The 25551-nt window shown below is 36.1% G+C and overlaps 1 protein-coding gene and 1 pseudogene across 1 annotated transcript in view; both read left to right on the top strand.

Annotated features, from left to right (window-relative positions):
* The first annotated feature begins 725 nt into the window (after positions 1 to 725).
* Positions 726 to 25551, top strand: part of HCRTR2 (hypocretin receptor 2) — a 109237-nt gene continuing 84411 nt past the window's right edge. Inside the window, exon 1 of the mRNA XM_059178285.1 lies at positions 726 to 994. Within this exon, the coding sequence (XP_059034268.1) occupies positions 772 to 994 (223 nt within the window). The 5' untranslated portion in view covers positions 726 to 771. The remainder of the gene's footprint in view (positions 995 to 25551) is intronic.
* LOC131835023 (U2 spliceosomal RNA) lies at positions 11051 to 11209 on the top strand (annotated as a pseudogene).

Consider the following 25551-nt stretch of genomic DNA (forward strand, 5'->3'; position numbering starts at 1 on the left):
ATCCTTCAATTCAAAAAATGGTCTCATTCCCCAGTTTGGAGAAGGGAGAGTGGAGGTGGTATCTTCAAGATTCAGCAAGTGCTAAGTTGGAAAAGCCAAACAAATGTGAAAATGTTTGCCTGAAAAGACTTTTGCACAGTCCTGCTTAAGGGACACAGTGGCTCCTCTTCATTACTTTTATGTTGACATTAAAAAGGCAAATGCATCAACAAATCCTATATTAACCATAAGTGAACATGCTTGTTATGTCCATAGACCTACACGTCTGTGTATGGGTTATGGAAATTGCACGTGAGAAATGGAAGAGAGAAGTAGAAAAGCGGGAGATTTAACCCACGGAGAAATAGGTTAAAACAATTTTTATGACTCTCGCACCCCCCACCCAACCCCCTTCGGATTCAGCTCTCCCTCAGCGCGGGTGGAGGCTGTGAGCTGCGGACTCGGTGCTGGAATGAGCAGTAATTGAGCCTGAGCCGAGCCCGAGGTAGCTTTCTCCTCCCGGTGTCATTGCTGCAGCCTCCAGTGCCTGGTCCCTAGTTCCTCGGCCACCTCTCTTCGCGGTGCAAAATCGTCTGAAAGACAGAGAAGCCGCCGCAGAAGTTGCCCGGCACTAGACTCCGGAGGCATTGGCTCAGTAACTTTTCACGTCATTTTCTGCTCTGGAGCCCCTTCTCGCGTCTCCGCGCCGCCTTTCGCACCGCAAATCACAGTGCTCATGGGGCAGGCGAAGAGCGGCTTGCGGCACTGAGCGGAACCGGACTCGAGCCCGTGATGTCCGGTACCAAATTGGAGGACTCCCCCCCTTGTCGCAACTGGTCATCTGCTTCGGAGCTGAATGAAACTCAAGAGCCCTTTTTGAACCCCACCGACTATGACGACGAGGAATTCCTGCGGTACCTGTGGAGGGAATACCTACACCCGAAAGAATATGAGTGGGTCCTGATTGCTGGGTACATCATCGTGTTCGTGGTGGCTCTTATTGGGAACGTCCTGGGTGAGTCTGGTCCCGGGCAGCCCTCCAGAGGACTGTCACGTCCCCTCCGCCCCAGGCTGCAAAGGCTCTGAAGACCCCTCCCTCCCCCTGGGATGCAAACAAAGCAGTCGCTGCTCTCCGGGTGGGGTTTCCTATTTAAAAAAAAAAAAAAAAAAAAAAGTTTTCTGATTTTCGGAACCAGGACCAAGCCCTGGAATGGTAATCTCTTTTTCTTCAGGAGAAGAGGGGAAGCGCGTTTCTTTTCCGATCATCTCGGTTATAGGTGGCGAGAGCCGGGTAAGAACAGGGTCTCCAGGTGGATTTTGTTGAGTATAGGGAAATTCGTCATCCTTTTGTGTAACGTACGTAGTCGGGGATTTCGGGGGCTTTCTGGAGAGGTAAAGCTGGCAGAGGGCAAAGCCGTGCTCCTAAGGAGCGAGCTCTCAGTGGCCATTGAAGTCACAAAGGATTTGTGAGCTAGGTAGAGTGCCCTTTGGCGAGGAGGTTAGGTTCTGTCTGGAGGTGGTAATAAAAAGGCAGGGAGCGGAGACAGAGGTGAAGCACGGAGGTGCACTCACGCACTGAAGCTAAATTAAACAGGAACCATGCCAGGAGCCGGCAAGAAGGAGGGGCATCTGAGAAAAGTACCAAAGAGATCTCAATCATTCATCCGCCTTTCCATCCATTCATCATCCATCCACTCAACCACTCGCCGCCCCCCCCCCACCCACCCAGCATGCTTGTTGCCAGGCTTGGGGAAATTTCGTTATTTATTTATTTATTTATTTATTTTTGTCCAAAGACAAGACCAAGCTAACGCTAGACTCCCTATTTGTCTCTGAGTTCGTATGCAAACATAGTTTTCCCCATGGGCTTCCCAGCTTGGCACAATTTGAGTGTTGGGGAGGGGGTACAGTGTGGTATGGGGCTGTGATGATGTAGTTTTATTAGGGCAGCTGGGGAATCCACTTAAAAGGAGCTTTGGAAGGGAGGGACGAGTTAACATGAATTGTGAATGGAAGGAGAGTGTACCTTGATGAATGGAGAGTAGGAGGCATTTCAAATGCAGAGGGCAGTGTGGAGGCAATCTGTTAAAAATGACAGGAGGAGACGCAGTGTGTGTGTTGGGGGGGAGCTAGGATAAGATGCTCTTGATTTTCAGTTACAAAAAGGGTAGATGAGCAAGGTGAGAGAGGCTGAGTGGCTTTGAAGTCCAAAGCAAAGAATCTGTAGCTGCAACGGAGGTGGTAAGGAACTTACCGGTTTTCAGCACTAATCTGATTTTTACCTTCTCTCCCCAAATGTGTCAGTCTGGTAGGAAGCATTCAAAGTACTCTCTCACCAATTCAGCAGACAGGGTAGTTGGTAGTATGTGATTGAGAAGCATTCTGGAGAGTTAGTATAATATTATCTTTTTTAAGAGAGATACAAATCCTCTGAAAACGTTTTTTTTTTTTTTTTCTTTAAATAATACTGTATTGTTTTCAGGCACTTTTATTTTGTTGATGTTTTAAAGGTAAACATAAAGGGAATCTTTGGGTGATGCAAACAAGGTGGAAGAAGGTGAAAATACACACACTTAGGGTCCTTTGTTATAAAGATAATTGTGTTAATAATAATGGTTTTCTTATTTCCCTTCATGGAATCCATTCTTAGAGTCACAACTATTAAAGCACATAGCCGCCAGCATAGAAACATATCACTGTGTTATGTCAACACTTAATGATAAGTAAGTAATCTAAATTGAACATTCATCGAGTACCTACCATGTGCCAGACTCCTTCACATATACCTTCATTTAAACCTCAAAATAACCCACATTTGACAGAAGAAGAAACAAGACTTAGAGAAATGAAATGGCTTATTAAAGAACATAATTCAGGTTCAACTGCATTTCTTCTGAGCTCAGATCCAGAATTCTCCATTGGTTTTCTACTCTACAGCTAGAAAGCATTGAGAGAATGAGTTCTTTGCTCCTTGTTTTCTACAAGCCTATTAAATGTACTTCCTGTTCTCTTTTGCATCTATGTCCACTGTTAATAAATTACCATGAAGGGTTAATGGCTCTGTCATTGTCGCCAACAAAAGTCTATCCAGAGAGGAATGTTATTGCATTGCAGTAAAAATTTGACCTGTTTTGCAGGAATAGCTGCAAATCACAACTATTCCCCTTCCCTAATTTTTATTACAGGCTTAATCTCTGTGGTGAAATTTGTTTCCCTTTGCTGTTACTTTATTCTGGCCTTACACAGAATATTGATGCCTAGTCTTTATATTCCAACTGCATAGTTTAGGGGTACGTGTTTGCAAGCCCGAGGAGTGTTTTAGTCTCAAGAAGGGAACACCTCTATGTATTTCATAGTGTCAAGGAAAAGAGCACTGTCCACAGCCCCAAGTGCTGAAATGGCCAGTTCCATTCAGCTTAAAAAGAAAAATTTACTCAAAGCACTGGGCTTTCAAGACACTGACAGCTATTTTCTTAAGGACTAAATGACACAGAAATCCTCCCTGGTTGAACCGAAACCCATTCTTTACTGACATATTCCCTGAAAGTTGATGAAGTTTAAGTTTGACATTTAAACAAATGATCAGTGTCTCATTACTCACAGACAACTTCCTGCTCTTTGATATCACTGTCAAATTTGCAAAACGGATTAGATGGAGCATTGCTTTTTTGCCCCTTTGGTAAAAGTAATTTTATGCATAGAGTGGTAGGACAAGGAATCACATTATTCAAGCAAGATAAAGAGGCAACTATTAGGTATGAAGGTGAAAGACCACAGTGTGGGCAGCAGATGTAATCCCTGACCCTTCAGATCTACTCACCATTTGCACTTTCATGTAACTGACTACTTGGAAAATTTCAACCTTGTTGAACTTTCAGATATAATGTGATCAGTTAGAAGTCATTTCCCCTACAATGTCCTTTGTAAAATGATGTAACAGGATATGCCCTGAGCAGAATGACAAAGCCTTGATCATCTCCACCTCTTTTTCTTCTTTCCACAGTTCTTTTCTCTCATTTCCCTTCTCCCATCTGTATCATGTGTTTCTTCCCAGTGATGAAAAACATTTTTCTGAAAAAAAAATGCAGCACAAGTCATTCAAAATAAGACAAAAGTTACCCTACATTAAATTTCATGAGTATATGCATTCTAATAAAAGACAAATGCATGTCTACTTATAGAATTTTAGGTCACAGGAAAGAAGATAGGACAAAGTTCTTTTTGGACACAGTGTTTTTCCAGTATCTTCAAAATTATGCCACATATAACCTGTTCCTAAGTATGTCTTGTACTATAGCCAAATAGATGCATTCAATTATTTGACCAGTACATTTTGAACAATATTATGTTTTTAAAATTAATATGTGTTGGGGGAGGGCTCTTGGGGACACTCAGAAGAATGTATTTGATGTTATTCCTACTTATTTTTCCTTGAGTTGAAACTGGACAGAGTGGTGGGTTCTAGTCAACTCAAGCATTAAACAGCTGGAGGAAATGAGCAAGTCTCTACCTATCTTACTTCTGCATTCAAAGATATCATGATTTCTTTTTAAGCTGGAATGCTTTTATCTTTTCTGTTGTTGTCTCCATATGAAAAATGAGGAGAACATTCAACAGTCCAGCTGTGCTTGGTGCTTCTTGTATGACCATTTGCATGTTATTGAACTCTCTGTTTTTTCTATTTGAAAATTAAGGTTGATAATACGGGCCTTATAGAAATCTTATGTATAATATTACATACAGAGAAGGACACAGATGTGTGTGTCTGTATTTTTCTTACACATAGTAGGCATTGAGTGCTAATTTCTATCCCTTCATTCCCACTATTGAAATCTCTCCCTGATGTAGTTTGCAGCTGTCTTCTGCTTCCATGATCACTCTGCAGCTCTGTAGCTCTTTACAACCACTGTTCTGCCTTTTTCTTAATTGAGATGTTTCCTAAAAGCTATTAGTAAAGTGGAGTTGGCACATGTTGCTCTCCTTTTCCATACTGGCTCCACCCACTCATCACCTAATATGTGTTTAGTGCCTTCATACTAACTACTTAACATTGCCTTCTCAGCTCTCAGTGAAAGTCATTGCTAAGTATCAGGATAATATTCTCTTTCAGCTTAAATTTGCTTGCACTGGGTCCTATCTACTCAGAGTTATGGGTTGCTGTTGGGCTGTTGTTTGGTCTGTCACTATTAATGTTTTAAATAGCATGTGTGCACACACACATACACAGGTAATATGTTGATTTAACTCAGTTGAAGTGCACTGTCTATTAAGGAATTTACCAGATAACATTTAAGTTAAATTGGGAGGATGAGATGGGTGGAAGATCTGTAATGGGCTGCCTATTACAGAGTTAATCATATGTCCCAGATATGCAGCTGACAAGAGTTACAAGTTTGTACTACTTCTAAGCCTAAGAAACATTTATTTCCTACTTCTTCTAATGACCAGTTCACATCTGTGGGTGTTTCTAAACCCACCCTTTCCTACACAGGAGACAGAAGGATGTTAGAGATAATACATTACTCATTTCTGCCAAGACCTGATAGAAGTCATGAATGATGGGGGTAAAATGTAATAGTAGCCATGGAGCTTTAAACTTTTGTATTTTTAGTTACATAAAGTAAAATATGCTTATCTGAATAAGTATTAAACTGATGTCACCACACTTTGACTAAAAACATAACCACCTAGCTTTACTGGGTAAAATAAATCATGTTTTTTATTTATTTTATAACAAAGTGTTATTTTATAACAGAATCTCAGTGATAACTTTTAAAATGGTTACCTCATAGATAACAGCAACATGTGTCATTTACAGACAATAATTACATAATATATGCTACTGATAAGGTAAATGTAATGGATTCTTCCTATATTTGAAAAAAATGAGGAAATCGAAATAATGAAAATAATAACAATTTTCAAAAAAGGCCAAATCTAACACTCAAATGCAAATACAGTATTCTAGTGTTTAAAATTTCTTATTCTTTTCATTAAGACATACATATATGTTTTATATTACATATGTATATATTATATATATACATACATTAATTTTCATCATTTTATATTCTAGAATATATTTGCAAATCATTAGGTACTGCAGCTATGTTAGTTGGAGTCTCACTCAGCTCCCCATATTCAGGAGTATCCACTGCTGAAAAAGACAGAAAAAATAATTTTCTGTCTTTCTTCTTACAGCATTATGACATAACTCAGAATTATAGGGATGCATATTCTATTAAGTACTGGCTTACTAATAGGAGTCAGTCAGTGACCTTTGATAGAAGAGCCTGAGGATTCATCTCTAGTTCCCCTTCTCACTGCAAAGGAAAATGAAGAATATTTATTGAGCACCAAATGCTAAGTCCTGAATGCTAAGCTCCACAATGTATATATGTATTTTATTGATGCCTCATAGTAAACTAAAAGGAGATTAAGAGCTTTGTTTTACAAATGAGGAAAATGATGTTCAAAAGCTATTTTAACTTGTTCTGAAGTTTAGTCAGACAGTAAGAAGCAGAACTAAGTTTCAAATATGGATTGATCAGGTCCCATGGCCCAGCTGTGTTCCATTACTTCATCCTGTCTCCCTTGTTTCTCATCTTGACTCAGACCGAAACACAGAAGAAAAAAGAGTGGAAATGATGCTTAGATGTGCCCTCTAGACTATTTACAGAGTTGTTCTGGCATGTTGCCATCCTCTATCTCTGATAGACTACAGTTCTTCAACTATGAGGATGAGCTCATTTGATAAGCTAATCAAGGTCAGGCTGGGGTTACTTTACAAGACAAAATTTCAAGGTAAAATAGTTGCTGCCAAAAATGCTTTTGCCTGTTTGGGATGGGGATGGGGTGACTCATTGGGTAAATGTTAGATAATTGTGTCCAAGGATTATTTTGCTATTGAATGTGCTGTCTTTAGACACAACTTAAGACTGAGAACCTAAACATTTAATATATCAAATAATCCAAAGATATTTCTTTCCTTTATTGGTTTTCAAACCTACTCGTGTATTTTTTTAAAAAAAATAATTAAAAAAATAACAGGTTTCTATTGATTTGATTGAATAAGTCAATCTTTATATCACATAATGATATGTTCCTGGAGCATAATGGTGTTATGTATGTCCAAAGAGCATTGCCCATCACACCAGACATGAAATGACCTTTAAATGCAGACATTGGAACACTTTACGACACTAATGGATGAAATACATAACATCTATGATGAGTCTTTTGAATTGCTGACTCTTTGGGCTGAGTTTATTCATTTTACTTTTGTTCCCAATGAGGGATTATCTTTTAACCAAGCAAATAGATATAGGATATATTTTGAATATGTATATTCTGTTTCCAACAGAATAATTTTCTTATAAACAAAAAACAAATTTTCAGAATATATATATATATATATATATATATATATACTTTATTCTTAAAAATATTTTGGGATTATCATCATTGAATCTTTTCCAGTAATTTTGTTTCAATATTAAATAGATATGAAGAATGTTTAATAATTATGCAGTATTTTACTCTTCAGAAGACATTGTTACATATATATTGTCTCACTTATTCTTCATAATATTATGAGATAGGTATTATTTAATGAATCAAGGACTTAAAGTGATTTAAAATTACTTAAAAAGTTTAAGTAACTGGAGATATCAAAGGATTATATGTCAGCTTGGGGAAAGCTTGCCAGTTTCCTGTATTCCAAGAGACCAGGTTAAGGGATGATAACCACCTTTGGCCTTTAGCTATGATGTCTTTGATACATGATTTTGTCAATGTTCTGAGTACAGACACACTTTAACCAAATTCACGAACCTGGCAAAAAAGAAAATAAGGAAAGATTTCTACTGTTTTGATTTAAAATAATGATTTTATTATTTAAAATTAATGATTAAATTAATTATTTAAAATGATTCACTTTTATGAATCTTAGAATACTTGAAGTCCATCCAATCATCATAGTCTCTTCTGATAGTCATATCTACATGAAGAGCTTCACTGGTTGAATAACTAGGTTATGCCAAAGCAGCAAGTAAACCCTAAATTTTCACTGGTTTTATGTCACAGAAGTTTATTTTTTGTCTGTTTAACATTTAATGTAGGTTGGAGAGTCTGTTTCATACAATGACACAAGGTTGAGGCGTCCCTCATGTTTTACGTACCACCTTAACATGTGGGCTCTGTTATAACCAAACTGGTTCTCAATGTTCCTGCATCAACTGATAGTCACACCCTGTGTAGCTCTTTTCACACTGTGCCAGAATCGGCTTCGATGACCAATAACATACAGCAGAAGTAACAGTATGTCACTTTAAGATAACATTATAAAAGGTTATAGCTTTTTTTTAAATACTATTTTATTTTTCTTTTTTTAAAGATTTATTTATTTATTTGACAGAGAGAGAGGGATCACAAGTAGGCAGAGGCAGGCAGATAGAGAGAGGGCAGAGGCCGGCAGATAGAGAGAGGGGGGAAGCCGGGAAGCCGGTCCTCGATCCCAGGACCCTGAAATTATGACTTGAGCTGAAGGCCTAACCCACTAAGCCACCCAGGCACCTCAAGGTTACAGCTTCTGCCTTGAGTTCCTACTCTCTCTCTCTTGCTCTTGGACATCTTGCTATGGAGAATGTAAGGTGCCTTGTGAGCAACTCACAAGGTAAAGGTTTGAAATATCCAGGCAACAACCATATAGGAAATGTGGCCTGCTAACAACCGCATGTATGATCATGGAAACAAATCCTTCATCCAGTCTGAGATAACATAGCATCATCCTCCCCTCAGCCCCTAGCTTTATTGAAACTTAGGGACACACTCTGAGACAGAACTCTTACCAAGTTTCTCATAGATGCTTTAGAAGTTGTGAGATAATAAATGTATCTTGCTTAACATTTTTAAGTTCAGGGATAAGTTGTTAGGCAGCCTATAAAGTATCGAGCAGCCTCAGGATAGAAGAGTAAACTGAGAAAAAATACTGCCTCTAAACTACCTTTGCCAAATGTCAACACATGTCAGTCATGCCCATAATCATTTGGCCAAAGCCAGTCATATTTTATCACCCTAACGGCAAACAGGATTGGAAAGTATAAGGGAACACTGTCTTTGTTACAGAAAGTATAAGAGAACACTGTCTTTGTTTATGCAATGGGTAAAAGTATTTTGTAACATGCATGGATTCAGAACAAGGGGAGTTAGTGGAATTAAGTACCTAATGGCATAAGCCTAAGAGAAGCTGATAAGATACATCTGCTTCACATTTTGGATCTTGCCAATGTAAATAACATAAATATTGGGAGACTTTGTGCCAGTTACTGTGCTAAGAATCTAGGATACGATCATAGAAACCAAGGAGCCTACACTTTGTTTGAAGAGGCAGACATATTAAGAGATAATCTCAGTATAATGTGACAAGTACTCTTGATAGATGGGTTACAGGATGCAGTTGCATATAAGAAGAATACTTAGTTCCATTTGGAGGATTAGAGAAAGATTCAGGAGGAGATGACACCCGTGCTGCATATTATGTACGGATTCAAGTTACACAGGTGAAAAAAATTGGGTAAGGATGTTCTAAGCAAAGGAAACAACATGAGCAAAATCAAAGAGGCGTGAAATAGCATGGGCTATGAAGAGAATGCTAAGCAATTGGGTAATTTGAGTGTAAGTAAGTGCATGAGGAGAGTCCAGGGAAGAAGCTGGAGTAGTAGATGAGGATTGGGTTCTGAAACGCCTTGTGTACCATACCAGAGATCTCGACTAGCTTTGACACTGCAGTTTAGAAGGAGGCCTTTGAAGATTAAAGGAGAGTGCCATCATTAGTCTGCATTTCTCATGAGAGCATTGTAGGGGTAATGTAAAGAATAAATCTAAAGGGATAAATGTCTGTGAACTTTTTCACACCAGGATTTGTGTCCTGTTTGAGTCTCATTTAATCAAGCCTGCTTAAATGAAAACAAAATTTGATAATAAAAGATATAATCAATATTTTCTAGATAATTAACTCTAGGAAGCTAGAAATATCACTTTCGAGATCCATTATAAAACATTACAGCTTCTGCCTTGAGTGCTCACTCTCCCTCTTACTCTTGGACTACTTGCTATTATGTTGCATTAGGAAGAAAAGAAAAAAGCAGAAAGTGAGAAATGGAGAGGAAACAAGTAAAAGGAGGGAAGAGGAAAATGACTAAAATATAGAAAACCTGTTGCTATGTCTTTGTCTTCTTTGTAGACTATTTCAATGTGAGAAGTAGTTTCTCATTTTTAAAGCTTTAAAAAAAAACATTTATTTATTTTATGAGGGGAAGGGGCAGAGGGAGAAGGAGGATCTCAAGCAGACTCCACACTGAGAGTGGATCCCAATGTGGGCCCTGATCTCACAACACTGAGATCATGACCTGAACAAAAACCAAGAGTTGAACACTCAAGCACCACCGAGGTACCCCAAGAAGTAATTTCTCCTTAAAGTAATTTTTCATATGTCTGTGTGTGTATACATGTGTATACATGCAGGATTAAGAATCCTGAAAGAGTTACTTAAGATTATTACATGCCATGGCTCTATTAACATTTTCTAGTATTCTGTATAATTTTTCACTAAAACGATTTTTGTAATGACTTATTTTTTAAGGTTTTGATGGGTCACTATGCTCCTAGTTATCCATCTTTTTGGCTTTTAAGTCATTTTTTACATCATACTGAAATTCAAAAGATAAAAATTTGAGACCTGATGAAATTTTTTCATCAACTAAAATTTTTTCCAACTAAAGCCCCAAATTTTTACTCCAAATTATTTGTAACTTTCTAAGTATGTTCATTTGAAAGTTTATCTTAAATGGGAATTTCATCATGCAAGTAATTAAAATGATACTATATTGACCCCAGGATGGCCCTTAGGAAATTACAGGGAACATTTCCCCCCAAGCTGACATGGTAACACTACAGAATTTCTAAAACTGTGGTTAGTTTAAAACGCTTTTTTTGCTATTTTTTTCTCACAATGAGAATACAGAGGTGATTAAAAATTGCAACATTCTTTTCTAGATTTTCGGAGAGTTTTATTGCTTCTCTGCCTTTTGGCTAAGATCAAGTGTAAATTTTCAGAGAGTTTTTATTCTTACTTAGTGACTATAAAATGAATATATAAAACACGTGGTTTACAACCATGTAGGACTTTGATTTTATCACTACATTGCTAGAAATGGGGTCAGAAAGCCATTGTCTGTAATAATTTATTTTATCAATTTAGAATGAATTTGATGAGTCATCCACTTTGGTAGAGAACCATATGCCTTATAAATATCATATTGAAGCCAATTTGTCTTTCTTAAAATATGCAGGTCGTGGTGGTCTTTCAAAGACAGAAGTAGAGAGGTATGGTTAAGTGCTTATCAAACAGTTTTGTCATTGTATAAAACTGAGTCAATTTTTGGTTATAAAAGAATGGCTAAAAACTTAAATCTCTCCAATAAAAATACTTACTATAAAATTTCCCCCATCTTAGAAAGCTCAAAAAGAAATACATTAACAAATTTCACCAGCTGGTGCAGGAAAAAACTTCATAATTATTGGGACATTTATGTGCTCGGACTTGATTTATATTGTAGACACAGGAAAGCCTAGAAAGACCTTGTTCTTTGAAGTCATCAGAGATGGTGATGGTGACTCATAGATTCCTGAAAGTCAATAAGGTTACCTAGTTTATAAATCTATGTGTTTTTCCCCCAGGCATGGTGAATTTTGCAACTGGTCAGATGGGAAACAGAACTTAGTGTCAAAAAGGGGAAAATAAAAATTTAAGAACTTAAAAGCACATACAAATAAAAACACCTGTATACACACAGGTTTTTGCATTATATGACTAATGTGACTTTAATACACCCTCATTATTTTTTTTGGTTTTGTTTTGGTTTTTTTTGTTGTTGTTGTTTTTGTTTTTCCATCCAGGATTAAGAATCTACCTTCCAGGGCACCTGGGTGGCTCAGTGGGTTAAAGCCTCTGCCTTCAGCTCAGGTCATGATCCTAGGGCTAGGGTCCTGGGATAGAGCCCCACATCAGGCTCTCTGATCAGCAGGGATCCTGCTTCCTGCTCTCTCTGCCTGCCTCTCTGCCTACTTGTAATTTCTGTCTGTCAAATAAATAAATAAAATCTTAAAAAAAAAATAATCTACCTTCCATACTTGAAAAATTCTAAAAACTCTATATAATCCCTTGACTTTGACAAACTCAAGAGATATTTTCAACTATCCCCTGAGTAAATGAACTAGACTTTAAGGATACAAAGGGAATATAGACTTTAGAGATGAGTAACTCCCTGAATGAATATCCACATTGTAAGAAGGAGTATCCTCTGAGTGACCCATCCTTCCAGCATCATTTCTTTTTCTTGAACTGACTCCATGTATTCCTGCTTTAGAGTTTTCACAATTTATAACCCCCTCTGACCCTCTCACAGCTGGCTTCTGCTCAGCTCACCTGTCACACTTTCAGAAAAGGCCTCTAAGAAGGCCTACGCTGGATCCCTCTGAGTCCCTTTTCATGTATTGGGATGCCATCCTTTTTTATTTTTGTCGTAGAATTTATTACTACATGAAATTATATTATTGGTTTGTCAGTTTTTCTGTTGTCTCCCTCAAGTCACGTGTAAGTTCTATGAGAGCGGTTTCTTTTTTTTCTTTTTTTTTTCTTTTTTTCAGGTATATCCTCAATGTCTAGGACAGTGTTGGATGTACAACAATTTTTATCTACCAAATGAAATACTGGACTTCTACCAGGAGGAATTCCTTAGGAATAATATTTATTTATTAAACATTGCAGGCTTTAAATTCCTTTTACATAAAAACTAAAAATAAAACCTCAGTAATTTGAGTTTTCAAACATCTTAAGGAATATGCACATTAAAATAAATATATAATTATGAGAGTAATGATTATGAGAGACCAATTGTAAAATTTCTCCCCGTAATGAGATGTCCTTGATATTACCATGAAACTATTCTGTTCTTCCCGTGAAAAGGAATGGGATTTATAGACTATGGCAGGTTTCTTCATCTTTTCTCATGGAAGTTGAACCACAATCCTTCCAAATAGCATGACATATTTCTTCAATAACTGAGAAGAACATGTAATATACAAAATCCTTAATTAAGCTGTGTTTGTTTCAAAGCAACTTTCAGTAGTCTTGCGTGTTTTATAAAAGTCTAAGGAAACATTCAACCGTTGGTATCTCCAATGAAATAGAAGAGATGAGACTGAATGTTATGGTGATTCTGCACTCCCTGCAATTTAAAAGACCAAAAGTATCCCCCCCCCCCAAGCCCAGGATATTTCAGAAATGCCCACAAAGTCTCAGGTTTAGGAATTCTTTGTCATTCTTTCTCATCCCGTGACTTATGTCAATTTTGATATACTACACTGTTCAGACAATTGAAAAAAAAAAAAATCCTGCTTTCAGGTAGAGGGCAAGAGCAATGTCGGTAATAACCAGATACTTCTAGACATTTCATTTAATGAGGGGTAAGGAGACAATAAACTCTTTTGACTAATTTCAGTCTTCTAATTCCTGAAATATCCACCAAATTAAAAATTTTTAAAAATTGAAGTACAGTTGTGGGACACTAAGTGTCTCTGTCTGTTAGGCATCCAACTCTTGATTTTAATTCAGCTCATGATCTCAGTGTCATGAGATGGAGCCCCACATGGGGCTTATGCTCAGTGGGCAGTCTGATTGAGATTCTCTCTCTCCCTTTCCCTCTGCCCCTCACCCCACTCATACACATGCTTTCCCTCTCTCTCTCAAATAAATAAATAAATCTTGAGGAAGAAAAAACTTATGTAAAGTCTTGGGAGGTATGGCTAGTTCTAGCAGATCTTTGACCTACTGACCAATTTTATTAATGTTTCTTATATTATGAATCATGTGAATTCCAGACATGGTAGGTTTTTTTGAATTGCTATATTGCTCTAATTACTAAGTCTTCTACCAAACATTCTATCAATGTTTGCCATCCATTGTCTTAGTTAATCCTACAACAACCTGTGTGATAGGGCTACTGTTTGCTCCTTTTTCCCAAGTAGTGAAATTTAGTATTAGAGAGCTGCTATCATGTTAGTTGTTTGAATAACTACATATTATCACTTGGCTTCCCCTTTTCTGAACAGTAGGTAAATACAGATCTCTGTTCTCCATTTCCATTCTTCCATGGATAGCATAGCTATGCTAGTACACATAGCAAATTGAAAAATATGATATGCATAATATAAGGAAAATACAAATTCTCATGCACATTTTTTTGTAAATTCAACTGAAGTTCCAATGTCTAATCAACACTGCCTTGGTGATCTGTAAGTCATCATCAGTACCTAGCCACAGAAATGGAGGGGAAGAAGAGCAGTAGCTAGTCAAGCCTAACATAGATTTTCTGTCCTAGTAAACAGGAGTTCATTAAGCCTCTCTGAGTTCTGAGTCACCATCAACAACAATGGCAGTATCTACAGATTGCTAGTTTGAGGTCATGCAAATATGTCTTTGTGATCTAAATGGAGGTAAAAGCAACAGAGAGAATCAGCAGTCTCAGTCCAAATGTAGCAACAAAAGGCACATACACCAAAAAATAAAGCAATCTTGCACCAATACACTGGTTTTCTAGGGCTTATCTAATTTGAAGCTATTTCCTTTTCTTATTTCATTCAGCAAACATTTATTGAACACCCACAGCACATAACCTATTCTATTACATTCTGTGGAGGAAATAGAGAAGTGGATGAGGCATGGTCCTTACCTACAAGGAATTTCTAATCTTGTAAGAAAGACTAACATGTAAACAATAAACTATAGTATGAGGGTTACTGAAATGGCATATGTTAAGTGTTAGAAACATAAAAGTTGAATCTGATTTGGGGTAGGAGGTACTTTGTCACTGTGGAGGTACCATTTGAGGTGTTTTTGATATAAGAGCATGAGACTTTTGAAAAGTTCCAAAGGTTGGAAAGAAATGACACCTACATTGATGAAGTAATAGGAGTAAATTTATGATTGCTTGTAGATATATAAATAACTTTGCTGAAACATCATCCAAGGAATTCCATTAAAACACAGGGTTTCATGAACTTTTCTGGGTGGTTTCAAAAAAATAGGGACTTTAAGTCATCTCCCTTAATGCTTTGTTTTACTTCCACGGTCTTTATTTGATGGGTATCTGCTCCAGTCTTACCTGTAGCATTATATCATGATGGATTGGAGTTTATGGGGCGCCTGGGTGGCTCAACCAACTGAGCCACCCAGGCGTCCCTGGACTGGAGTTTAAAAGTTTGACATCTCTGGAGTTATTTGGAAATGCGTTTTAATATATCTGAGCTTCCCAAAGAAAAATTAATCTAGGGCAATGGTAAAAGTGGGTTGAAATTATGAGAGGCCAGATACTGGGAAGATAGTTGAGTCTATTGAATCTGTTGAGACTCTTTAAGAAAGTGATTATGAGAGTAAAGGAAATAGAATTGAATACAGAAAAAAGGGAAAAAAGTATGAAAGACATTCTGGAGGGAGAAACTAGCAACTCATCAGATATAGGGGTTGATAGAAATGGAAAAGAATCCTCTGAATAACAGAAGTTTTTTGTTAAGGTACAATGATTACCTTATTTGTCTTTTTCTTAATGTAGAACATAGAGAAAGAACATCAAGTGTCATTAGTAGAGAAGTCATGATGAATTTGGCCAAGGCAGGTTTAAGTTTCAATTGCTAGAGGAGTACACATGTAGATCTGTCCAGTAAGAAAGCGGGCTTGCTCTCCCACATGCCATTCATAATTAGTTTGCTACTCAGAGTGATGTTTTTCTTTGTGGCTATGCAAGCAATGTATTCAGTTCATGTGAGAATTACTTAGCGTCTTCTGAAATAATTGAAAGCATACACAGGATATACATTTCTTGATGGGTATATCAAGTGGCAAAACATTTTTTGCAATGCCTATTGAAATCACTGGAAAAAATATATAAAATATATATTGACAATAGAATCAACAGCATATGCAATATATATATAATATACATATATAATATATATTGACAATAAAATCAATGTCATATGCAATTGCTGAGAAATTAGTATATATTAGTATATGCAATTGCTGAGAAATTGCATATGGGTGTGAGAGAAAGAGAGGAATCAAAATTTTCATATCAGGATTGGTGGTGGTGTTGTTTATTGAGATATGAGACCCTGCGGAAAGGGGCAGATTGGAAGCAGAGAGGGAGAATAAAAAATTTGGTGCCATACTTTTTAAACTTGAGAAAGTAAAGCTAAGTGTATAATGAGCATTTGAATGTGAAGTCAGGAGGTTAAGTAAAAAGTCAAGCCAGGGCATGAAAGAGGACACTTGATGTAATGAGCCCTGGATGTTATATGCAACGATGAATCACTAAATTCTGTCCCTGAAACTAATAATACATGATATGTTAACTAAATTGAATTTAAATAATTTTTAAATTAAAATAATAAATAAGTAAATAAATAGTATTATAGTGCATTGAATATGACAATCCTTGCCATAGGAAAAAATGAAGGTAAATCTTCTATTATTTGAGACCTCCTATTTTTGGAAGCCAACTTTCAAAGTCAGGTAGTTGTACATTTGACACAAATTCAACTGTGTCAATAAAGATATATCAGAAGAGAGAAGGTTAAAAGACCTGATTTGAAATGTGATTAGGCAGAAAAACAAGAAAATGTAGGATGATGGCCAATAGGAATTAGAGGAGAAAAAGGAAGGGCTAAAATGTGCCAGTGCTCCCAGTTCTTTCAGTGATAACTTTGAAGTTGTAGGGGTTGAAAAAATTTCCCTTATTCCTAAGTTCTTCAACTGGTGTAATAATTAAATTCACAGAAAGCAGATTAATAAGAGGAAAAAAAATTCATAGGTATGAGAGCCCCAAAGATATGTGACCCAAGGCCAAGTTGGTCAATTGAGGTTTGTATGCTATCTTGAACTAAGGAATGTGATAGGAGCCCAGAGCTTCAAAGGGGAAGAGGGTGACTCACAGGACAATAAGAAGACCAGTTGTTTAGTAATTAGATGCTTGTGCTGCATTTAGATAGGACTTTCAAATAAAAATTCATCTCTGGTGATAGATCTCTTTTTGGACCAGGCCCCCTTAAAAGAATCCAAACTCTTTTAAGTAGTTAAGGAAAAGATAAAAAATATTTTTCTTGGTGCATCTAGGTAGCTCAGTTGGTTAAATGACTGCCTTTAGGATTGAGACCTGCATCAGGCTCCCTGCTCTGTGGGGAGTCTGCTTCTCCCTCTCCCTCTGCCTGCTATTCCCCCTGCTTGTGTTCTCTCTCTGTCAAGTAAGTAAATAAAATCTTCTTTTAAAAAGTTGTTTTTTTATTTTATTTATTTATTTTTTTATTTGACAGATAGAGATCACAAGTAGGCAGAGAGGGAGTCAGAGAGAGGAGGAAGCAGGCTCCCCGCGGAGCAGATAGCCCAATGCAGGGCTCGATCCCAGGACCCTGGGATCATGACCTGAGCCGAAGGCAGAGGCTTTAACCCACTGAGCCACCCAGGCGCCCCTTCCTTGAGTTTTCTGCATGTTGATGGTCTTCAGCTCAAAAAGAGCCTCATGCTAAGTAGTATATTTTGGGGTCACGTGTTCTACTCTTTCAAAGTAGTATTTAGTTATATAACATTTTAAGCAGAGATATCCATGTACAGATTGGCTCAATTTATTATTATAGTAGTCAGTACACAATTTTTATCTATACAAATCTATACAAATATTGCTAAATATAATCAATTTAGTTAATTAATTATGTCATGGAAAAGACTGGAGGGTTGTTTTGAGAATGAAAGGTGTTTTACCACACTAAGATATGTGAAGAAGTGCCTCTGATTTAGATCTAGTGGTGCTGATTTATTAAATAATAAATATTAGGAATTGCTGGTCACAAAAAAGAGATGGTAGGATTATGTGAAATTCTAAAAACATCAAAAAGTTTTTGGCAATAATATTGAAAATATGGAAATATTGCGTAGATGTGGATTAAGACAAGGAATAAAAACCCTCCTCCAAGGACTTGTCTACACTATGATTTTAGAAATGTAATTTTTCACTGAGATATCCTTAATCCTCTGTATGGAGACAAGGAGGAAACAGAAGACTCTAGCAAATTCTATGTAATCCATTGCAGACAGATGATTACCTACTTTTTTCTTCAATATATTCAAGTTTACAAATATCCTACCTCCGAAGAGTAGCTGTTACAAGAATATTGTAAAAAATTTATAAAACTTGAGACATATTTAGCTGTAGTAGGTTAAGGAATAGACATTTTTATTTTGGACTACATTAACTCATATTTGGATTATTTAAATCTAATTTTTTCATATGTATATTGCATACATACATAAGAACTTATGTATACTAACATGTACTTTAAGGTGTTATTAGAGTAATTTGTTACAGATATTTGATTTTCTTTTATTTTCAGCTCAAGTAACTTAAATGTAAACCTTCTATTTTCATTTCTAGAAAAATATTTATTGTTGTTGTTGTTGTTGTTGCTGTTTTACTATCTTGGCCTTTAGTAAGAATGACATTTAAAAACAAATAAAGAATAACAACAACAACAAAAACCAAAAAGGAAATAAAGCCATTATCTTCAACTTCCCTGCAACTGGATTCCAAATTGTCATTTTGTGCTTACTTAGAGTATTGATAAATAAAATAAGTATAGATAAAACAATTTAAATTCATTCTTTATAAAATTCAGATGTCTTCCTCTTTTGCAGGTAATGTCTAAGTATTATATATTAATCTATATATCCTGAATATAACACAAGAATAGGATATATGTTGTAGTTTTTGTGTCCATTTTTCTATTCAACATTATAATTAAGTGTTTAAAGTTCTGTTTTTAGCATTGTGTGAGTATAAGAAAACATGAAAGAAGTGAAAAAAATTCACTGAAAGTTTCTGGATAATAATTGCAATTTCATAGGGACTGATGCCTTTGGAAGGTCATGGTATACCATTTTCTCAAGAGAAAACATCAGTACCTTGCAGCCTAGATACTGATATTCTCCAAAGTTCTAGTCTGGGTGGTATGCTACTGTTAAGTGGTTATAATTGAAGAAGAAGAATGAGAAAACCGTCATTCATTCATTCATTCATTCATGAAGTAATTATTGTACATGTTTTTATTGCCAGTCATTCTCCTTGATACTAGAATGAAATAAGATAAAAGACATATCATGATTTTCTTCAAAGAGTTAATAATCTCCTAGAAAGGACAGAAATGCAATATATTACCCAACAATACTATGGGAGCGAAACAAAAACACAAAAGATGGGGCAACAGGAAGAAAATGACAGGAGGGACAGAAGATGAAGCAAAAAGTGCTGCAGAGACACAGCACAAACAAGGTAAACTTTAAAAACATCCAGCTTTTCATTTCCTCAAAAACGTCTTTGTCCTTGAGACTTTTTTTCTCCCTTCCACTCCAAATGTTGGGATTTAATCACCTCTCTGGCAAACCACAGTTTATGAAGGAATTCCCACTGCTCCTATCCTAATCTAACTGTTTACCTGTGAGACTTGATTGAAATATTATAATCTTCAAATTTCTCATCAAATGTAATAGTTCGGTTGTTTTATTACTAAAAATCGGTTTTTAAAGAGAAGTCATTCAGAGCTAGCACGGCTGGTTTTATCAATGTAAGACTACAACACTACAAACTTAATTCCTTTAATGGATATGTTAATACCATTTGCTTTCTGACCTCTGCATGTCCTTTCCTTCTCTGTTGCTGTTTTACTGCTGGTTCTCAGCTTGTTATCACCTTAGCAATGGAATAGAAATGAATAAATCTCAAAATCATTGTCTGCCCCTGTAATGCTGGGTAAAGTTTTACTTTGTTCATAACATTTTAAAATAGTGTCCTAAATAAGGTTTTTGTTCATTTGTCTAGATTCCCTTTATTTTTCATGGTCATAGAGAGTTGAGATAAAAGGACCATATCTTCTACATTTGTATTAGTAACTTAACATTATGAAAGGGAAGTAAAATCTCACATATATTAAAATGAGAGTCTCTATAACTAGCTTAAATGCTTGTTTTTCTTTATCTGCAGTAAGTTTAAGAATGATAATATTGGAGACTTTGGTCATTTGCAAGTTCATTTAATTAAAGTTCTAATAGGACAAAATATTTTATGCTGATGTTTTAAGTGATTATGTGACTTTTCTTTGTAAGAAATTAATGCTTTATTTTTGAACAACGTAATAAAGAAGTAGAATTTATTTTAAACATTATACTTTTATATTCTAACCCATTCTGTTTAAAAAATAACAAGTATGTTATATAGAGACCTGACTCATATAGTGGAATTTTGAAAATAATTCAGTATATAATTAAAAATAGATATTCATTTTCATGTTTCAAATTAGAAAATATATTTAAGATGCTAACTCTATGTATTATTCTTACTTCACTATCAATACAGTGAATCTTAAAATATTAACATTAGAACCTAATTTTATAATAAGCATGATGAACAAAGTCATAGAAATAAACTTGAGATTTACTTTGGGAGATTCTATTCTGCTCAGTTTCTGAAACTTTGATATTTAATTATATGCCTTTGTCACTGAGCAGGCTGGAAATATGACTATTGGGATACCAAAACAATGAGGTATTAATGACAGTTCTTTATCATTGAATCTGAGGGTTTTTTTGTTTTTTTTTTAACAAAAGAGATGTTGGCCTCTTGAATTTCTATAAAACTAAAAATTGTATTGTTTTTAATGAAAATATAATCATTTGGGAAGACAAGATTAGATTAAAAACAAACACGGAGTGATTCATATAAATATTTAAAAATTTAATAATGTAGACAGAGACACATTGTTTCTACCAGTTTTGTTTTCAAGTAAAATTATTACCAGAAGCACTCTGGAAATGATGATTTTGGAAGTCACTAACTTTCAGAATAAAGGACAGGAAGGGAAAAGAATGAATGAAGAAGATACCCAGTAATAGTACAGAACACAAAGGGTAAATGAATAAAAAACAAAAAAATCAATAGGAGGTTGACTTTTTTTTTTTTTTTTTTTTTTAGATAGAAGCACCACAGTATAAAACACCTCAGGGAGGGAAACATTACGCGTGGGCGCAGCGCACGCGTGCGCGCTCACACACACACACTAGTAAAATGAAAGGGAAATGTACCAAAATGATTTGAAGACTAGCTTAGAACTTTTTAAATGTATTTAGGTAAAGGTGTCTTGAGAAAAATATTGTATCATGTTGTTCTAGGTACCCAGTGAAGATGAAACCAGAGGATATGGCTTAAATTAAAATCAGAGAGACTGGGAGTAGTGAAGACAGGCATAGAAAGAGTATAGAAGTTAAAAAGGAAAGCAATCCTATGTATCTCAATAATGCCTAAAATGGCAACAATTTTAAAGGTCACTATAGCATAGAGATCTGTTAATAGAGGCCTACTTTTTTTCTTTCCAATAACCCATTTGTCCTTTTTGGCATAGCATTTTTACCCCTTCCTTCAGAAACTGTCATTTCATGCAAATGTGGTGAAAGAGAGAAGAAACTGTCAAATTACTAACCCAGGGGTGCCTGGGTGGCTCAGTGGGTTAAGCCTCTGTGTTTGGCTCAGGTCATGGTCTCAGAGTCTTGTGATCAAGCCTCACATCAGGGTCTCTGCTCAGTGGGGAGACTGCTTCCCCCTTTCCTTCCGTCTGCCTCTCTGCTTACTTGTGATCTCTCCCTCTCTCTCAAATAAATTTTTAAAAATCTTAAAAAAAAAAGTATTATCCCACTCTCAGAATAAGAGATAGAAAGGACTAATCACTTCCCATCTCCCACTATAGTGCTTGGCAAAGATGATAAATTGATCTAAATGGAAATAATCAGAGTTTGTTGGATGTTACATGTGATTTATGGGAGATAAATGAACTTTTTTTTTTAACCTAAGATTTTGCTACTTAGTATGATTAGAACTAGTGATGTTAGATCTTTCGTTTTGCCACATAGAAGAAAATCATTTGTAGTGGGAAAGTTAGGCCCACTTCCAGACATAGAGACCAAGAAATAAAGGGAACCCTAAATGATGTTGGAATTCCTAGGTCTAGTGAGACTACTTCTTCCCAGGTGCATGATCTTCATTTTATTTATATTCATTAGATTTGGATAATTAGTACTGAAAAGTACTGATTAAAACAAAAATTAAGGGGTACTTGGGTGGTTCAGCTAGTTGGGTGTCTGCCTTCATCTTGGGTGGTGATCCCAGGGCCCTGGGATTGAGCCCTACATCTGGCAGTCTCCCCACCCCCTGCCACCTCTCTCCCTCAGCTCATGCTCTCTACCAAGTAAATAAACAAAATATCTAAAAATAAATAAATAAAATAAAACAGGAACCAACCCGCATTATACAGGTAAGTGAGAAGATAAAAAATAAAGAATAAAATGAAGAAGTTAAATAAGAAGCTGTGATACTTTATTCACTGACATAGTTATACTCCTCAGAGATTGCCCTCTAAGTTTCTGTGGAAAGACAAAGATGATACATGTACTTTCAGCCTGGGTGGTCCTTCAAGGATCCCTGACTAGAATGTGTCAAGGAGAATGTTATTTCCAAAGGAAACTCAAATCCTAACATTAACAATCCTGCCTCTAAGCATAAGCTAACTTTAACCCCAAAACTAACTCTAATTTTTGCCTATAGCCATAACCCTATCCTAACTATAACCCAAAAGCCACCTATAAAACTAAACACAACCTTACCTCAAAACCTAAAGCTAACAATTCTCTCACTGCACCCAAGCATAAAACTTGTCCCACCATAACATTCACCCAAACCCTAAAACTAACCCCTAATCCTACATCTAATCGTAACCTTAATATTAACCCCAAACCTAACAGAAGCTCTAACCCTAACCACATTCCTAACCTCAAGCTTACCTTTAATTCTGATTACAATCCCAAATCCAACCTTACTTATTGGCTCAAGGAACTGTAAAATCCAGGACTGTATTTTACAGACAGCTGGATTCAGAGGTCCTAATACTATCATTGGGATCTGGTCTGTCTCCAACTCCAGACTCTTCTCACTTTTCTTTTGGTTTCATTTTTAAGTTCTCAATGACAAGATGGCTGCCAACGACTCCAGACCTAGAATGTACTAAGTTCAACTACAGTGGGAAAAATGTCTTCCTCTTCTTTTGGTTGCTCAAGCCTAAATTCCAAGTTTGGTTTAGATTGAACCCAAGTTGACTTTGCTTGGGTCAGAGTACCATTCTTAACTAATGAGGACTGAATTGAAATGATGCTCTGATTGGCCAGCTCTAAATCACATGTCCACTCCCAGAGAGAGGAACAGAGAGGAGCAAGGCCACTGGATGCACTTATATAAAGAGTGAGAAGCTTGAGGGGTTCCCCCAAAAGAAAAATCAGGTCACAGGAGAACAGGAAATGGATGCTGGATGACAGAAAGCATAAATATCCACTTCAAATTATGAAAAATTTTCCCTTCACTATCATCCAGCCTAACTTTCTAATTTGCAGAATGAAGCTATTGTGTGTTTTATCATTTTTTAATGCAACATGTCACAAAGTTAGGGATGGGCCAGCATCCCAAAAATATAAAGACTACTAACTAAAGATGCTTAGAAAAGGAGGCACTGAATACTTTTAGGAATGTGAAGTGACCTTCTTTCTTGGGCAGTGTAGATACTTGCTATGAATAACTGAGTCATAACTGTTCTCTTTTTAACCCTTTGATATTAGTTAGTTTCTTTAAGTCTGTAAAGTTATCTCCTCCTAATATATCTACCTCAGGTACACATATCCAAATTAGGTTTATTTTTCTAGTAATATAGGCATTTTGAAAAAGCCAATAGGAAGAATGTTACAAAATACAGTTAAGCATTTAAGGATAATGGTGTTAAATGTCTCTTATGTGCACTTTAAAATAATTACATTTGTTTTATTTTGAAAAAAATTACCAAGAACATGTAATTTGGGTATAATTTAAAGCTAGGGGGAAAACATTCACTATAATTGATGATGTGAGAAAAATATTATATTAAAATTCCAGGTTTCTTCCATTTGTATGAATGAAATGAAAAATTCATAAGGGAAGGATTTAATCAGTCAGTCAAAAATCTAAAACCATCAAAACATTATTTACTGCATACTCTCAATGTGCTCAGGACTTGAATGAGTACATTTAAAAAATCTACATCCTGTGTCATGAATGTGAATGAGCACAGCATAGCAGTTAAAGTTGATCTTTGGTGCCTATCAAACCTGGGCTCTACCACTTACTGCTCCATCTCTCTGATTCTTCTGTCTGGTAGAACCACTTTGATTGCAGCAATCAAGATGAAAATGCACATAATTTAAGATACTTTTATAAAGAATTTTAACTTAATCTAGGTGTTTTTAAAAACAGCTTTTAGAGATTTATTTATGTGAGAGAGAAAGAAAGAGAAGTATGGGTGTGGATGGAGGGAGCAGGAGAGGAAGAGACTCCCTGCTGAGCACAGACCACACACCCCCCCCACCCTGGGCCCAATTCATACCCCTCAGATCATGACCTGAGCCAAAACCTGAGTTAACCAACTGAGCCACCCACCCTAGCACCTCTAGGTGGTTTTTACTATATAGTTTCTCTATACTTAAAAATGTCCTTTCCACCATGCCCCCAATTTTACTACATATACTTTCATGTTTATTTCTTTTCTTTTCTTTTTCTTTTATTTTTATTTTAATGATTTTGAAGTGGGTCTCACAAGCTTGATTCTACAATGGTTGTTTTTAAGTCTATTAATTGTTTAATTAGTAAAAACATTAACTGCTTTTTTCCCCTTCTTCCCTGATTTTAGTTTTCATGAGTCCATATACTTCTTTATAATTTCCTTGATCCTGTTCTCAATATTAAAATCTACAGAGTAATTTCTTATTTTTGCCATTCATGGCAACACAGTATGTACAAATTTGACTTTTTTTTTTTAAGATTTTATTTATTTGATAGACAGAGATCACAAGTAGGCAGAGGCAGGCTGTAGGCAGGGGTTTGGTGGGAAGCAGGCTCCCTGCTGAGCAGAGAGCCTGATGCAGGGCTAGATCCTAGGACCCTGAGATCATGACCTGAGTGGAAGGCAGAAGCTTAACCCACTGAGCCACCCACCCCAATTTTGACTTTTCTTGTTTGCAATATATTGACTCTTCATGTCTGCTCACTATATTTTATACAATATTAATATATATTCCACATTTCTTATGTTGTACAATAGTTTTCAGTTTCCTTTGCATTTTGTATACATGTTTCAAATTATTTATTATTCTATTATATAATTGGTTTCAATATTCAGCTATAGTTATTCATACTTTGATTTTCAGTGTTAATGTCTTGATTTTTATACATGTATCAGTTTTGTGAATCCAAGTTCTTCTTTCCCTGAAGAGTATAATTTCACTAACTTTGCAAATGAACATAGATTGACTAGACATAAAATTCTTTAGCAATAAAATTTTAAAGT

This window comes from Mustela lutreola, chromosome 6, assembly GCF_030435805.1.
Source record: "Mustela lutreola isolate mMusLut2 chromosome 6, mMusLut2.pri, whole genome shotgun sequence".
Classification (NCBI taxonomy): Eukaryota; Metazoa; Chordata; class Mammalia; order Carnivora; family Mustelidae; genus Mustela; species Mustela lutreola.